Below are 16,896 nucleotides of genomic sequence, written 5' to 3'. Positions count from 1 at the left end.
TCTAAGGATTTCGTACGTCTTATCCCTTCCCGGGTGCGCCGTCAGCAATTGGTTGTGAGCCTCTCTGATCAAGTGCACTCGAAGGGAGTCCTTGTCTGGTACAACTAGGCGATCATGGAAGAGCAGTAGTCCGTCTTGCAGCGTAAAGTCCGTGTTGTGAGCACTTCTAGCTTGCTTGCGTAGCGAGACTAAAGACTTGGCCTCGCGGTTGGCAATTAGGATTCGATCGACAACGTCGTGTGACTGTTCTACACTTACTCGATCGACTGGTGCAATCTCTGTAGTATAGTCCCGAAGTTCACTATAGATCTGAGGGTCTAGCTTATCGGCTGTAAGGAACGTTTGTGTACGGAGGTGCTTCTTAGCTTTGTCCTGGTTCTCCGTATCGTCTCCCTTGCGCGTAAGGGCGTCAGCTTTCAAGTTGTCTTTGCCAGAACGATACATAATAATAAAGTGGAACTCCGACATGATCTCAGCCCAGCGAGCTTGTCTAGCAGTGAGCTGTTTAGACGACATGAAATACTCCAGAGCCTTGTGATTAGTGTAAACTTTGATAGGGGTAGGCGTGAACGTAAGCTCAGCACGCCACTCTTTAGCACTTTTCACAATAGCGAGCATTTCCTTGTCGTGGATCTCGTAGTTTAGCTCGGCAGGTGCCATAGTCTTGGAAAAGTACGCCACTGGCAACCACACTTCACCATGCTTCTGGTTCAAGATTCCAGCGATTACTCCGTCCGAAGCGTCCGTCTCGATCATGCACTCTAGATTCGGGTCGTAGTGTTGCAAGATTGGAGCTGTGATCAAGGACAGTTTGAGCTTTTCAAACGCTTCGCGACATTCGTCCGTAAACTCGAATGGGATAGTCGCTTTAGTAAGATGTGTGAGTGGAGCAGCGATTCGACCGTACTCCCGGATAAACCGCCTGTAAAAGTTGCAGAATCCTAGGAAAGATTGTACACCTTTAATAGTCTTAGGTTCCCGCCATTGCTCGATTACCCTAGTCTTCTCTGGGTCTACTGAGATACTATCCGTGCTAATGATAAATCCCAGGTATTTTGTCTTGGTAACGCTAAACTCATATTTCTTTAAGTCTGCTTGGAGACCAGCGTCCTCGAGCCTTCTAAGCACTTTCTTAACGTGTTCAGTGTGCATTAGAGGATCGTCCGAATAGATGAGAATATCATCTAAGTACGCTGTACAAAAGTCGTCTAAGTAGTCGAAAAGAATGTCGTTCATATAACGCTGGAAAGTAGACGGTCCGTTGGTCAGTCCGAACGGTAGGACTTTGCACTTGTACGAGCCATATCTCGTACGAAAAGTGGTTAGTTCCTCAGAATCGGGATGCATACGAATTCGATGGAATGCTTGTCTAATATCTAGCTTCGTATAGATTTTAGCAGAAGCTAAGCGTGCTAGAGTCTCGTCGATCAGAGGCAAAGGGTATCGGTCTTTGCGAGTGATAGCATTTAGCTTCCGGAAATCGATACAAAATCTCAAGCTCCCGTTCGGCTTCTTGACAAAGAGCACTAGTGCGGCAAAAGGAGCTTGACTTGGTTCAATGAATCCTTTAGACAAATTGTCAACCAAATAGTCTTTCATCACCTGCAATTCTTCACTATTCATCTTGTATAGTGGTGAAAACTGGAGATCCGGTTCACTTGTGGTGAGAGCAATCTTATGATCGTACGGTCTGCGCGGCGGCAGGGTGTTTGACTTTGCTTTAGAGAACGCACGAGAGAAGTCTTGGTATATCTCGGGGATCTCTGGTTCGAGCTCTAATAAGTCGACTCCATTAGAGATATCTTTGACTGCGGCTTCCTGTTCCTTCTTATCCGCAATCGTACGATCAAGCTCGTATAAGCTAGTAGTAAACGCCTCATTTTCTTTCCTTCGAAGATTAACTTGGAAAGCAGGAGCAGTGATCAAGCAGATGTCGACTTCTTTTGGAGTACGAATAGGATCGAGAGGCTGACGCCTGCGACGAGGTTTGGGTGGCTCTAGAGGAGCCTCGTACGCGCCTGCCAAAGCTCGTTCCATCTTCCGGAGATTATCTCGATCATCCCACACTTGCTTCCTAAAAGCTGTCCTAGTCGAGGGTCTAAACCCTAGCGCAATTTGGGCAAGTTCGAGGAGTTTGGCCACAAATAACGATTTCTTTTATATAGGCGGTTCTGGTGCAAGGGACGGTTCTGTCCTTTGTGGTGGAATAATCGGGGAATCAATAGCCTTTGTCGGGGTGGCCTTTGTACAATGATCCTTTGATGGAAGTTCGTTCGACAAAGGGGTCTCAGTTGGTACAACCGTGGGGCGTAAGATGGAGATATTATGGTTACCTCCTTGTCTACGCTAGTAGTCGAGGTCGAGTGCCAAGTCTCGGCGGTCAGCGTCCAGCTGATGTGGACTTCTTTTCTTGACCTCTAGCTTTCGGATGTGAGATCTCGGAACATGCTTGTCAGGAAGACTAGACCAGGTGTTAGACGGTTTGTAATCCGAGGGCCACTCTAATCGTTTTCGTGCAACGTCTAGTTTGACTTGAAACATGGCTAGCCACGTACGACCGATTATCATTTCATGTTGGCCAAGGTTGGTAATAAGGAGAGGAACGGAAAGCTGTTTTCGTCCGTCTAAAGTCATGTGGAAGCGTATACAATACTTAATTTCTTCGCCGGGTTTGCCGTCGTATCCTTTGACAGGGACAGGAGAAGAGAGACGCCGAATGTGCGCGCTAGTGAAATTCGCGAAGTCTGAAGCAAGAGAAGGGCTAATAAAAACAAAACCATTCGCTCCGGTGTCGATAAGAGGGTGTATAGTAGAACAGATTCTATTAAAACTGATAGTACAAGGATAAGAGAAGTGTTTGCCACCTATAAGCGTTCGTAAGCCTAGCTTTGAACAATCGACATAACGACCTAAGAAGGAGACTTCTCTTAGGCTTCTCCATTTCCCGAATCGTCTAAAACTTCGTCTTCTTCCACATGCCCTTGCGGAGAAACTTCTACCTCATCGATCTCGTGAGCCACTTCCATCTCTCGAATATCCGAACGCTCCGCTAGAGGGCAGCTCATGGCATAGTGCCCAGGCTTACCGCACTTAAAGCACCGTTCAGATTGAGAGTTGGGTACAACTGAACGTTGTCTGTCTGGGGCAGGTGTGGACGATCCAGAGTGTCGAGGGAACCCTATAGTTGGTACGTTCGAAGCTTGACGAGGTGTCGTACGTAAAGCAATAGAAGGGTTGTTCTCTGGGGTGGGAGCAGGGAGCGTACCACGAGCTGTGGACTGCTTGTGTGGTGCTCGCGAAGGTTGACTCGGTAGAGAGTGAGCCCTGATGTGGCGTATCTCTAAGTCTGTGGCTTCGGCCGTAGCACATAGCTTTGCAAAATCACCATTGATTCCGTACATCTGATTTGCGATAGCGTAACGGATCGGAGCAGTGAGTTTGACTCGGAAGTCAGAGAAGAGTAGTCTGCTCGAGACTCCTGCTTCGGCTGCTAGGGTATTGAACCTAGTCCGGAAGTCTCGTACGGTTTCACTTGGGAGCATGACTAAGTCCTGGTAAGCGTCTTGCTTCCTTTGCTTCTCGAAGGGGTCCACATAAGCTCGAGCCAAGTATTGCAACATTTCCTCTAGAGTCTTAAAGGGGCGACGAGGAGGGTTGATTAGCTTGGGGAAGCGAGTTAGGAGCTGTGCTCGGGCTTGGCCGGTAGTTCTAGATAATGTATAATTCATACGCTGGAACTCGTTCGCAAAGGAGTCGTCATAGTACCCAGATGCTTCGAGTTTAGCATGGAGGGCGATAGACTAGTCTTCGAACGATGGATCGACACTGTCATTAAACAAAGGTGGGTCCGGGAAGCGAGAGTTGTATCGAGTGGATGGTCCACGAGAAATAGCCTCTGGTGTGAATCGTATAGGGACGTTATCACCTGGGTCTCGAGCCAGAGATCTCCTTGCATGGTACGATCCATTGTCTTCGTACGAAGAGGAACCGTCTGAATCGTCTGATGGTGGGGCTCCTGGTGGGACGCTAGACTGAGACCTAGGCAAGGGGTTGGGAATGGGCGTTCTCCCTTGCTTAGTTCTGAAACCAGATCCAAGTCTTGTAATCTCCGGACGATTTGTCCTAGCCCTTCCTAGAGCTTGTCGAAGGAGTGCAACTTCTCGTACGAACTCTGGGTCATCCTCTGGAATGAGGGCTGGTTCGCCTGAGGGGTCTGGCTGAGTAACGCCGAATCGAACGTTACGTTGGTCTTCCGTCTCGATGGACGGGCGGATAGTTGCAGCACTATTCGAAGCGGTGCTGTGGAACGAAGAAGTCGAATGGTCCCGCTGGGCCGAATGTTGGAGTATGGTGTCATGACTCCCAGTAGGACTCTGCGTAGGGAGTCGAACTGTTGGCTGGTCTTCGTACAACGTTGTATCAACGGTAACCGTTTGAGCGTCTTCGTCCGTAGAAATAATGTCGACGGGGGCCTTTTCTTTTCCTTTGGCCGACTTCCTAGCTCGAGAGCGCGAAGTGGTCCCAATAAGTGGATCGGTATCCATAGTTTGGTAAAAGGGAAAGTAAAGCTTGTCGAACAATAATAAGTAAAATATGAGGATATACTCTTGGGGTACTATTCTCCGGCCGTACGTGCCGTAGGTGCCTACTGTTCTGAAGGCTGTAGCGGGCCTCTGCTGGTGGGATATTCTTTGGAGTGCCTTCCCAGGCAGGAGGGGTTTGGTGACCTTTAGATAATGTGACAGCACGGTGGGAAGCTTAGTACGTAGACGAAGAATCGATTCGGCTATCTCTTAGAATCTAAAGGTAAAGAAGAGAAGGGGAATGAAAGAGGAGAAGATCTAGATATATATGCCAGGGGAAAGGGATGTCATGTGAGAAGCTAAGCCCCAATAGGCTTAAAGCTAGGGAACGCCACCATTCCCGGCCTGACCTTTGTCGCGGGCGATTAGGCAGGCGATTAGGTCAGGTGACAGGCGATTAGCCAGGCGATCCAGGTGGTCCGTAACATAATCCGCTCAAACGTGCCTTTTATATTCAATAATAACTATAGAGAAGCTTTCGCAAAGCTTAAACAAGCCCTTACTCACGCCCTCGTTCTACAACACTACGACGCTACCTAAGAGTATATGCTAGAGACGGACGCTTCGGACGGTGTTATCGCTAGCATCTTAAATCAGAAGCATAGTAACAAATAGTTTCCAGTCGCATACTTCTCTAAAACTATAATCCCAGCAGAACTCAACTACGAGATCCATAATAAGGAAATGCTAGCTATAGTCAAAAGCGTAAAAGAATAGAGAGCTAAGCTTACTAAAAGCCCTTATACGATTAAGGTTTACACAGATCACAAAGCCTTAGAGTACTTTATAACCTCTAAACAACTCACCGCAAAACAAGCCCGCTAGGCCGAAGTATTGGCCGATTTCGACTTCCTTATCATATACCGCGCTAGGAAAGACAACCTTAAGGCCGACGCTTTAACTAGGCGCAATAAAGAAACTACGTCTTAAGATCAAGTAAAAAAGAATATGCGTACGCAAACGTTCTTAAGTCTAAAAAAGCTAGACTCGCGGGTTTATACAGAACTTCGAGACGTCTCTTCGATTAAAGCTTCTTCTACGGATATAGACTTGTTCACTAGCTCTCTTAGTATTATCGATCGAATCCTACAAGCGAACAGGTCGGCTAACTCCCTCTCCGCACTACAAGCACAAGCTACCCACGGGGACGACGACGGCTTTACTCTTTAAAATAGCTTACTCTTGTTCTACAACCGATTAGTAGTCCCGGATGAAAACGACTTGCGTACAGACCTAATACAGGAAGCCTATAATCAGTTGCTAACAGCACACCCGGGATGAGACAAAACGTACTAGCTATTGCGCGAACGATACTACTAGGCCGGTATACTCAAACATATAACGCAGTACGTACGGAACTACCACGCTTGCAATAGAGCACATACTCCCAGAGACAAGATGCTTAGCCTACTACAATCTCTACCGATTCCTAAACAGCCCTAGCAACAAGTATCTATCGATTTATATTCCTTCCCTAAAGACAAATTCGGTTACAACAATATATGCGTTATTATCGATCGTTTAAGCAAACAAACCCTCTCTATTCCTTGTTCTAAAGACATAGACGCTAAAGGAATTGCTCGTATCCTTATAAAGCATGTCTTCCGATACTTCGGTCCTCCCCTCGAAATCGTTAGCGATCGAGGCCCCCAGTTTATCTCCGCGTTCTAGAACAAGCTGTACCAGATTATAGGTACTAAGTTAAACCTCTCTACGAGTTACTATCCTCAAACAAATAGTCAAACGGAAAACTACAATCAGGTTCTCTAAGCTAGGTTGCGTCCCTTTATCTCGTACTACTAAGACAATTAGTCCGAAATATTGCCTATAATAGACTACACACAACTTACTTTACTACAATCCAGTATAAGCATATCCCCGTACAAGCTCATAAATAGTCGACCCCCTACCCTTCACTTCGATTGGAATACGCCGAAGTCCGATTCTAGCAACGTACAAATTAGCCGGAAAAAAGCACTAGCTTTAGCTAAAAGGATGGACGAGGCAATAGGGATTACTAAGAAGAATATCCGGGAAGCATAAGACAGAATGGGCAAAGCTTATAACTCTAAGCATAGACCAGCCGACTTTAAAGTTAGGCAGCGAGTATACCTAAACGTAGGTTACTATAATACACAACGCCCTAGTAAAAAGTTGGACAACCCTCGAGCCGGACCATTCGAGATACTAAGGAAGATTGGGCATTCATACGAATTGCAACTACCCCCTAGTATAAAGATCCACCCCGTCTTCTCCTCTAATAAATTACGCCTAGCACCGGACGACCCTTTCCCTGGACAAGAACAACCTCCCCCGGAAGAGATCGTTATTACGGGAGACGTTGAGTATAAGGTACAGGCGGTGCTAGCGTTGAAGTTAAGTAGGAATCGCCTATTCTATAGGGTACGTTGGCTCAACTGCGACGAAGATCTCGACTGGTATCCAGCGTCGAATATTAAGTACGCACCTACTAAGCTACAGGACTTCCATATACACAACCCGGATCAAAAGGGGCCACCACGAGCCTTACCGATGTGGTTAAAAGCGTACGAGGAAGGAAAAGAGGACTACGATGATCTAGACGATAACAAGCCCATGAGTTTAACGACGAGGACGTCGTTCTTCAAAAAGGGGGGGTAATATCACAGCGCCAGCTGTTCTGAATCGCCTGAGCCAATCGCCTATGACAGAGGTCAGGCCGGGAATAGTGGCGTTCCCGAGCTTTAAGCCTAATAGGGCTTAGCTCCTCACCTAACATCCCCTTACTTCTGACATATACATGTATATAGATCTCTCCTCCTCTCCTTTCTTCTCTCCTTAGCTTTAGATTCTAAATAAATAGCCCGACGTTGCGTCGCCACCTCACACCATCGTCACAGTACTGTCACAATATAAGCTTAGTTTTGTTAATAATCGGATTAATATAAACTTATAGTTTTTTTAATTAAAAAACTAATTAAACTTAATAGCTTTATTTAAAATAATTAAAACTATTTAATAATTCGATTTTAAAATTACTAAAAAATAATTTAAATAATAACATAGTTAGATATTTGTTTAAAAAATATATAAATATTATTGAGAATAGAGGTACCCAATAGCTCCTGTTGTCAGGGGTTGAACCCCATAATGCTTCGGCTACGCCTCGCTTAAGCACCAGCCTCCTTATTTTCTTTACGAGTGTAATCTCCGATCTAAGACTTTAATCTTAGAACACTTAGCGTGTGTCGAGGCTTCTTCGAAGCCCCTATTCTGTGTATATAAAGCCATAGCTAGCTAGCTCTTAGTTCTTTATCGAATTCAACGACAGTTTTACCCACTGCCTACGTCTTAAGTGTTCCCTCTTGGCGTAGCCCCTTACACCTGTCACGTACGGAAGACAGGAAGGAAGGTAGGAGGACGCACACGGTGCGAACGTGTGGTCAGCGACTATATTAGTTATATTGACTACAGCAGCTCTAATTCTATCTAAGCTGCTGTAATATAAAGAGTGTGGCCAAGCACGTGCGCTATACCCGATTAGGTATAGTGCTAGGGAGACTAGCGTTCCCGGGCTGGTATTGCACGTGCCACCACAACGATCTCATCCAGTGCTAAGACCTGGTTATACCTCCATATCTACTCTATATTCCAACAAATATTAATAATTAAAATATAATATAAGAAAATAAGTATGTCGATTTATATAATAGTTTTATTCGTATGTTAAGTTCGTAGTGAAAATATTAAGCTAAAACTTAAGTATAAAACTTGTTATTTGCGTGTGTGTCACAATCACGGGGCTTGTGGGCCATAGGCCCAGCAGGCGAGGGATCGAAATAGGTTAGCGGGTCACCTGATGGATCATTGATCCTCATTGAGGCTCATTGATCTGGAGGACAGAGGTTCTATATAACAACGGGCTGTCGCCCACTAGGTAGGGGCCGTGTGCTCAACTTGATTAAGTTTTCCTAACTACAATATCATTGCCTTATCTTACTTCATTCACCATACCAACCCACGTGACCTTACCAGGGTAAGGAGAGAGTCGTGACAGTGTGATAATTGACTTAATTTCTAAAAACTATAGGATTATCTTTATGCTATATATAATGCTCGAACCTATTAGTTGATGACAAGTGTTATTAGTCAATAAGTCGTTGCATCATGCATTAGATCATACTCTTGGACTAGTACTACACTAACTAAGAGTAATGATTCTTCCATTCCTCAACATATGCTCAACCATAATAGTCTATGATGACTGCACAATGAGTGATCATTCAACAAGACTCATCCCCAGCACTCTCTCCAACTCAAATATCACAAAAACGCCCACATGCTCTATCTCGAGCAGTCTATTACTCGATTTCTCCACGAGAAGCAAGCATCACAGCCTGAGAAACACAGGTTCAGAAACCTGCTCCGGAGATTCGGGCGATGATGAACTCGGTGGTCGGGGTTTTCTGATGACCATGCACTTCCGCGGGACCGAGAGCTCTACTTCGAAACACAGGAGTATTACAACGATAAAATAATAGAATAAGGATCTCATACAACTTAGAGGCAGCGATCAGCTACTTCTTTCGAACAGCAGTAGCCTCCACGCTGCTTGATTCTCTGGAGCGGATTGCGATCACCTGGGACGAAAGCCTACATACAACTTGGGTAATAGAATTCTAAAAAAGAAGTCAAGTCGTTACATTCAGCAGCCATCACATCGACCAAGTCCAGAAGTGAAAGGTCTCTCCGGAACTCTACACAATCATGATCGACGTGCTCCCTTCACAGGAGCAAAAGCTGCTCCTTAGAGAAACATTGATCATCTCGTGTTGTCAGACAATAATGACTACCTGCGTTGTCCAATCTGTTTTATTGGTCGGTGTCTGGCGTTGGGGTTCCCAAGAAAAAATTCGGGCATCGTAAGAGAATACGCCAACTCTTCTGAACTTGCCGTCCTCGACAGGCTGCAAAATGAAACCAGATGAACCAATATGAGAAGTCCCTTTACTGCCTTTCGTGGTATGGGTGACCCTCAGGAGTATGTTCAGACTCGAGGAGCCGGACGACATATCGTCTAGTTTTGTATAATATTGAGGACCCGAGAAGTCGCCTTCCGTAGCTCGACTTTCGGGGCAGGTCTCTCCGCGGATACTTAAAACTCCCTCTTTGACTCGGCCAAACGGAACGCCAGGATCGGCAAGGACGACATAACAGCTGAGTATCTCGGCAACCCATCTCCGGTCATTATAGGGGCAAATGACTTGCTTATTGACTGAAGCCCAGGACCAACTAGGAGCGATGTATTGCTGAGAGACAGGATAGATCTCAACACCTTCATCTAAAATCTCCCACATAACATCTTGCTGCAATTTCTCTACCCACATACCAGCAACGTATGAGTATTTCCATTCCTTGTTTAGCTCCGCTGCTATACCAGCAATCGCGAGAAGACGATCTTCAATCACTGTAAGTTTGCGGCCGCTATATTCATTGATAATGTCACTCCAAACTCTTTCTCCGCGGCCCGAGATAGCTGCGTGAAGAAAGAATAGGCTGCTATTTATGGTTTTTGTTTCTTCCGAATGAGATGGAAAGAGAACAGAGTTGAAACCAGGTGTTCGCAAACAGTGCCATCGCACATCCCCGTCATGGCCAAAGACTAGTAATCTTTTGGACAAGAGAAATTCTTGAAGTGTCCATCCTCTGGATTCTAAATGCCCACGGTCCCATTCACGGGGCGGACTCTTCGACATACTGATATTTCCGAAAGTTCCATCTGCAAGAAGAATGGGGAGAAAGAATCTACCAGCCGGCTCGGGTTCTGCGGCTCCTCGCATGGTGTAGCGGTCCTCGGTAGGCCTTGCCGGTTGGTCGAAGAAGTACCTCTCCAGAAACCCATCCGCTGCGCGCATAGATCTTGTAGCGGCTATCGTCAAGGTAGAATTTGAATAAATATCCCCCATTTTGTTTATCTCTCTCGCCACGTCTGTCGGACAATCCTGAATAATACATAGTGCATCTACCCAAAGATATCGAATCCCAAGATGACGAGTAACTGTGATTGCGTCTTGCACAGACAGCGATAATATATTCATGGGCATGCAATGTCGATGCTTTTCTACTGTAGCATTGGTTGTCGTGAGTTGCGCTATATCACCCCAGCAATAGCTGAGCGTTGTGTAAGGCACTTTCTCTGTGCTATCAGAAACGTAAAGTTTGGGTTCGATGCTACCATCTTCCAACCCCACATCGATGACTCTGGATGGCAGGGTTGAAAAATGTCGACTTCCGCACTCATGATGTTCGAGACACTCCTGGAGAGCCTTTTTGTAGCGCCTAGCCACGAAGGCGCTACCAGTATCATATGACAAGGGGTCAATTTCAATATATGAAAATACTGGATCGTCTGTGAAAGGTGCCATATGAGCTCTAGAATTTGTGATAATGTAATGTTATGAGCTGAGTGAGAACTCACCCGTGTAACCATGAATGCGGATCTCGATCGTATTCCATTTGATTGACAAATGCCCCATGGAACGAATATGCGATGGATATTGTGTTGTCGCTTTGGGAACGTCTCTTGTTAATCCCTGGAGGTATAACGTCCCGACGGGACGGTCGGGAGTGAATTTATAGCGCAGGAGCCTGCACATACGACAACCCGCCTCAGCGTGCTCATCAAGCTCCTGCGGACCATAGTAAGTGAGACCTTGGCTCGAAACTAAGCTCCTGAGATTATCAGCCGTTGCGAAGATTAGATTGCATCGTTCACATAGATCTGGTCTTTCGGGCACACCTGGATGCTCTGTCTCCTTTGCTTGAGGACAGGACTGTGCTTGGATGTGCTGAGATGCTCCAGCCTTCTTCCTCCATAGTAGCGAGAGAAGATTTTTTGAAGAATTCATGGAGAACTATTTATTGTCGCGTTTCATGGTCGAAGATGAAAGGCTGAAAAGTAGAGAAGATTGAAATGGGAGAGTAGGGTATGGACTGTTGGCATGATATACGTGGCAAATTTCAGGCCTCAGGCACCAAGCCCCGTAGACCGCCCAAACCAAACATCATCGATTTCAATCATAAGTTATTACACAGCCAATTGATGAGATTCATTATTTCGAACACCGAATTGTTCTCGAAAGCATTGAGCTGGCTTGCGAAGAGTATACTGATTCTAATGGGAAACTCTCAATATGGAAGGCAGCTGATAAGAATAGGTTAAATGGGAGACTCCGCGAGATCAAAATACGGCAGGACTGCATCCAAAGAGGAAAGGCGGGCAGCGCTTGAGCCAGACCGAAATAACACCTGCCCTTGATAATTATTTTGGAAAGTGTCTACTTTGGGTTCCTTAGGAACCTTTTTAGGCTCTTTAGGCATTGTTGCTAAAACTAGACGAGAGTAATGTCGCAAAGTGAAGGACACATTAAGTGCGATTGATTAGAAGCTAGAAGTCTAAACACGTGGCAATGTGGTAGAACATCCTAAAAAAATACTTAGGCCTGCTTAGGTGAACCACTCAGGTTGCTCCAGTTACTTAGGTGAGTCGACTGAGCCGAGGGTGATCAGCGCCTGAGCAAGAGCGGCAAGCTTACTAACCTCATACAGTAGACAAGAAAGAGAAAATCGATTCATGATACCTCAACATCATCACCCCACGTCTCTTTATCATGATTCACAGCCCACGTTCCAGACCGACACCAACAATAAGCTTGCCGGAATGATAGCTCCACGCTAATTTGATTACCTGCTCTAAAGTTGCGGCGTAGTAATTCCAACATGCCGTTGCCTACGTACGGTTCCCCGAGCTTTCTTATCAGTTTCCATTCAAGACTTTGGTAACTTTATTCTCATTGTGTTAATACAAATACATATCATTGGAGGTGTAGAAATGTCGACCGAGCGTCTGGCGCAATGCCCCACAAATGACAAGCGAACGAGGCCCCTGAACCCCTGAATCAAGCGAGATAATAGGCGACGCAGACATTGATATCAAGCTCGTGGTTTCCATAAATACCACGATGGCACGGGGTCTAAGCTAGTTATCCTTTGATTTAATTCGACTTGGAGGCTCATCTAAATTCATGTATAGGCACCTATTGGTAAGAGGGATCTAATGGAATGTGTGGAATGTTTGCTCCACTACCTGGTGCACTCTCTTTTCCAAGTAGATTGGGCGTTCAAGAGATGAAAAGTGAGAAGACGGTTCTGTTCATTGATAGATTCTGACATTCATTCTTGAGAGACCTGGTAACATTTTTGTAAATAACTGTAAAGTTCAATAGATTCCTCGAAGCTAGATGTGGCACTTTGTAGGAAACTTGCTAGTTGGATCGAAGCTCTAAGATTTGCATACATCCCTTGTTCTTAGCTACGTTTACTGGAGTATTTCCGTAAATGTGTTTCACAGTCCTATCCACACTAGCCTCCCGCAAAATCTTCACTTTGTCCGTGCTGTTCAATCTCACAGCATAATACAGTGGCGTCGCGTTTGGTGATCCCATCATTGTACCGATCGCATTAATATCGACTCCTCAATCTATCAAATATTCCATCACAGGAATCCCACCCTTTCCTCGAGGAGTCATACCTGTGCACCACGTGATATTAGCGGCTCAAGGAGTGTTGTCGAGGGATGAAGAGCAGCGGTTGCTAAGATCGAGCAACCTATCGTGCCTTGAAGATTGGGATCGGCATCGTGATCTAAAAACCACCGAACAAGCTGTTCATCTCCTACAGCAAGCCTGGTCAAACATAAGTAAGCCTATGAGGATTTGAAAGTCGAGAAGGCCTACCTCAACGCTGGTTGGCCAAATTCGAGTGAATTGATATCCCAACCGTGGTCCAGGAATGCTTGAAATGAGATCACATATTTTCTTGCCGAAGCACCATAGAACACCGTTTCCGTGATCTGGGCGCCATGAGAGAGCAAATGATCTATAGCAGTATCTGGGCTGCTGCTGGAGATGGCAATCCTGAGCGCTGAGTTGAGCTCATTTTGTGACAGATTATGGCTAGACTCGAGGATCTCTACGGCTTTTGGGGTGTTGAAATCCCGAAGAGCGTCTTCGAGTCTTAGGTTCATGATTTGATAAGTTTCTGAAAGAATGTCAGGAAAGCGAGATATCTTAATTCTGAGATGGGGGAATGAAAAGCGCCCGCGAATTGAGATTAGCATGTTTCACATGAACGTACTGTATCGCCAATATCGGACCCCAGGACCAACAAGGGCGGTGCAAGAGGGTACATGTCACATTACAGTTGGTCTAGCCTCACGATTATGTTTTCTTGAAAGTATGTTATCTACACGGTGTTTTATCGTTCCAAGCACGTTTCTGCTCCTCTTTGCCAATTTTCTTTCAATTATGGATCTGTTGCGCCCCGTTCATCGGCATCCAATTCCATGGAATTTCACCATGGGATTTTTTTGACTTGAAACATTTGCAGCGGGGGGGGGGGTAGGTTTTGCCTATAAATTAAATATGTAAATTAACTATTAGGTAGAACATCAAGACTCGTCGCTTTCTCTAAGTCAGAAACTGCCAATCTAGACTCCATATCATCCCTACGATATGTGAGTGCTTCTTGATGTTCAACTATTTCACGAACATTGTGTGCACTATCGAATCCACGAGTCACTTACCGAACAAAGAAACACTAGTTATTGACAAGCAATGCATTCATGATGTTTTATTACAATGGAATCCCGGCCAAAAGTCCTTTGTTGCTCTTTTTGGCTAACCTCAAAACGGCTGATCGCAATCGCGAGAAAGAAAAGAAATCAACGCATGCATCATACCAGAACCATTAACTAGCGCTCACCCTTTCTGCTCCCAAAGCTCCACCAACACGAGTACTTGATTTCGCCCAGGGCGTTTTCAGAGGTAATTTGCCACGCAAATACGTGCCAGCTTTGAGATCATCGACCATGAAGGTTTCATCTACTACCGTCGTGCATCTGCTCGCAGCAGTGATTAATGGACTTGGTTTTTTCTGTATGTCCACTTTCGCCGCGCCAAGGAAGGAATTCGTGGCCAGAAATACTGGAAATATGGGCAAATTTGCAGTCGATGGCTAGTACTAGCACCTTCTTCTTCTCCTTGTTCTTCTTCTTCTTATGCTTCTTCTTGTTAGCCTCGATGAAGTTGGCCTTCCAAGTATTTGAGCCGCTCAATGTATCCTGGATTGGGTCTGAGGGGTGATGTATCATGCGCGGATCAGTGCATTTTTGACGCAATACAACGGTCTCCTTAGGGGGGAAGCAGAATCGGCTGCCTGATTCATGGGTGCAATAGCGTCGAAGTCTGCCCGGATGGATGTTATGCCAACCATCGTCCATTCTCTCGTTCTCAACTCGATGATAGAATTAGACATGCTTGAGACGATGGAAGAACGATAACACGGGTGTCTTTCTGCCTCCTCCCTTGATAGCGGCACCAACAAACCAGATGTTTTCGAGCTCCATCCAGTGAATAAATATTGACAGGTTCTCGATATAATCTGTGCATGTACGTCCTAGCTGGGTGATTACATTGTGGATCTGGATGCAGTCCCAAGATCTAGGAACATGGAGGGTATCCAACTCTCTGCAGAAATATGCCTTGTTTTTACATTTCCGATGGTCGAATATTGGCTTGTACAAAGCAGATTCGCCATCCACAAGCTGAGAGCGGAAGTATTTGTTGACCTGCACGAGAGAGGGAGGTGGCTGGCTGCAGAATAAACCAATTTCAGTATGGCCTGGGTGGGCAGCGTCCGCGTTCTCGGAAAAGAGCAATTCGACAGTTCGAGGCTCCAGGGATTCCAAGAGGATCTGCTTGCGAAGCTCATATGGAAGCTTTTGATACAGGGCGGCATCGAAGTTGGCCAGCGGCTCGAATCCAAAGAAGAATTCGTTAACCTCGAAAGGGTCACCACCACGACGTCCTCTATCCAATAGCGCTGACCACGTAAACCCATGGAAGCTTGGTTCGCAGGTAGATGAAATTATACCGCCAGCCTTAACGTACAGGGCTAGGCTTGATCGAGGATACTCGCGCAAGAACATGTCCGTGAACAAGAGGTCCGATTGGCCGGGATTCGATGTACCATGATCGGAGTCGATGTTGAGACTGACAAGGCTGGCCTTCATGTAGTCGAAGATCGACACGCCATAGTGGGCCGCGAGGATAGGAATTGGGAGACTAGATTGAAGGCTAGAGTACTTTAGGGTCGAAGGTTAGACAGGGTCGAAGGAGGGCTTGGTGCTAGTATCGCCCTGCACAAGTTAGTCATCTTCCAAGAGTTCATCATGCGGTCCTACTTTATTAGGGTCAGGATTGTCGGAGATCTTTACACCTTCGGATAAGGGAGTATCATCTGTGTTGCTTGAGAAAGGAGTCTCCCGTTGTCAGTAGGATCCCGGTGAGAGTGGCGTGCGTTTTACTTGAATAACACCTTCATCCTCAAATCCGAGTAACTTAAGCTTCTGCTCATTGAGAGAGTAGGGAGCCATACTGAAGACTGGGTGATCCTGATCCAAGCTGGAAAGTCAATGCGAAGTGTGATTGGTTCAAGAAGTTGCGCTCCACCCAATAAGTCCCGTTCAAAGTATTGCGCACTGGGTATGTTGAAAGAGACTGAAGGAAAAGTACAACTTGTTATCAAGAATTGCAAATCGAAAGGATATTGATGTGTTTCTAAAAGAAGAAGAAGAATAGCTTATGATCCAGAGGTGGGTACTTTATATAGATTTAGCAACCGGGATTAGCTTAATGGGAGTTAAATCACATGATATGACTCTATTTTGGTTTCAAGAGTTGTGCAGTAGCCCAATACGGGAATTGCATCTCATATTTGGTACAAACGACTGCAAAGTAGATGACGACTTGGGACTCATCGACTTGTACATCGTCTACTTCTATATCTTTCAAAAATCAAAAAAATGTTCAAGTCTACATCAAACTCACGTAGAAAATGAAGCTATTTACAGCTACTCGCTGACGTAAGTCTCCTTTATGCGCATAGTCTTTCAAGAAAAAGGAGTTCGAAAAAGACGTGGAAGTCCTCAGGCACACTTCATTGTCTCCAGTGCTGGTGGCTTGATTAACCCCCCATTCTCCGACACTTGACCCCTATTTTAAGCGAATCTGAATTCGTTTACCTCAAAGAGGTCACTTGAGCATCGCGTCTAGTGCAACTTGCACATTTCGAACCGGTGCCATTACTTCCCACAACCCTCGATGTGATACTTGGTGAATACTTCGTAGCGGCAGTAATCGGCCGGCCGAAGTTGAATGTTAAAGCGGATGAGGCCCCCATCTGATTATGTTCTTTCCTGATTTATAATCGCATG

The 16,896-nt window shown here is 45.7% G+C and overlaps 4 protein-coding genes across 4 annotated transcripts; all 4 read right to left on the bottom strand.

Moving 5' to 3' along the window:
• Nucleotides 1-4,170: 4,170 nt before the first annotated feature.
• Nucleotides 4,171-4,706, bottom strand: LY89DRAFT_721762 (uncharacterized protein; the record flags this gene model as incomplete). The annotated part of the gene is made up of 2 exons (XM_018218672.1): nucleotides 4,171-4,521; nucleotides 4,606-4,706. Coding segments are annotated over 2 exons (450 nt in total), but the record flags the coding sequence as incomplete, so codon positions are not given.
• Nucleotides 4,707-9,213: 4,507 nt separating this feature from the next.
• Nucleotides 9,214-11,512, bottom strand: LY89DRAFT_652314 (HET-domain-containing protein). The gene is made up of 2 exons (XM_018212196.1): nucleotides 11,041-11,512; nucleotides 9,214-10,971 (listed from the first exon to the last, which is right to left on the bottom strand). The coding sequence occupies exons 1-2, from the start codon at nucleotides 11,468-11,470 to the stop codon at nucleotides 9,398-9,400; spliced, it is 2,004 nt and encodes a 667-aa protein (XP_018067293.1). The 5' UTR covers nucleotides 11,471-11,512; the 3' UTR covers nucleotides 9,214-9,397.
• Nucleotides 11,513-13,146: 1,634 nt separating this feature from the next.
• Nucleotides 13,147-13,647, bottom strand: LY89DRAFT_737835 (uncharacterized protein; the record flags this gene model as incomplete). The annotated part of the gene is made up of 2 exons (XM_018220301.1): nucleotides 13,147-13,306; nucleotides 13,358-13,647. The coding sequence occupies 2 exons, from the start codon at nucleotides 13,645-13,647 to the stop codon at nucleotides 13,147-13,149; spliced, it is 450 nt and encodes a 149-aa protein (XP_018067292.1).
• Nucleotides 13,648-14,499: 852 nt separating this feature from the next.
• Nucleotides 14,500-16,056, bottom strand: LY89DRAFT_673041 (uncharacterized protein; the record flags this gene model as incomplete). Its single annotated transcript, XM_018213326.1, has 3 exons — nucleotides 14,500-14,837; nucleotides 15,174-15,765; nucleotides 15,988-16,056. 3 exons carry the CDS (start codon nucleotides 16,054-16,056, stop codon nucleotides 14,500-14,502), a joined length of 999 nt encoding a protein of 332 aa, XP_018067291.1.
• Nucleotides 16,057-16,896: the final 840 nt, after the last annotated feature.

This window comes from Mollisia scopiformis, assembly GCF_001500285.1.
Source record: "Mollisia scopiformis unplaced genomic scaffold LY89scaffold_20, whole genome shotgun sequence".
Classification (NCBI taxonomy): Eukaryota; Fungi; Ascomycota; class Leotiomycetes; order Helotiales; family Mollisiaceae; genus Mollisia; species Mollisia scopiformis.
The sequence above is the reverse complement of the archived record's forward strand: the minus strand, read 5'-3'. Positions and strand labels throughout refer to the sequence as shown.

What these genes read in the sequence shown, in the direction of transcription:
- LY89DRAFT_652314 (XM_018212196.1), bottom strand. Translation starts at nt 11,470, where the DNA reads ATGAATTCTTCAAAAAATCTTCTCTCGCTACTATGGAGGAAGAAGGCT. An exon ending in CCGCATTCATGGTTACACGG is followed by an intron (nt 10,972 to 11,040) that starts GTGAGTTCTCAC and finishes CACCTTTCACAG; the next exon opens with ACGATCCAGTATTTTCATAT.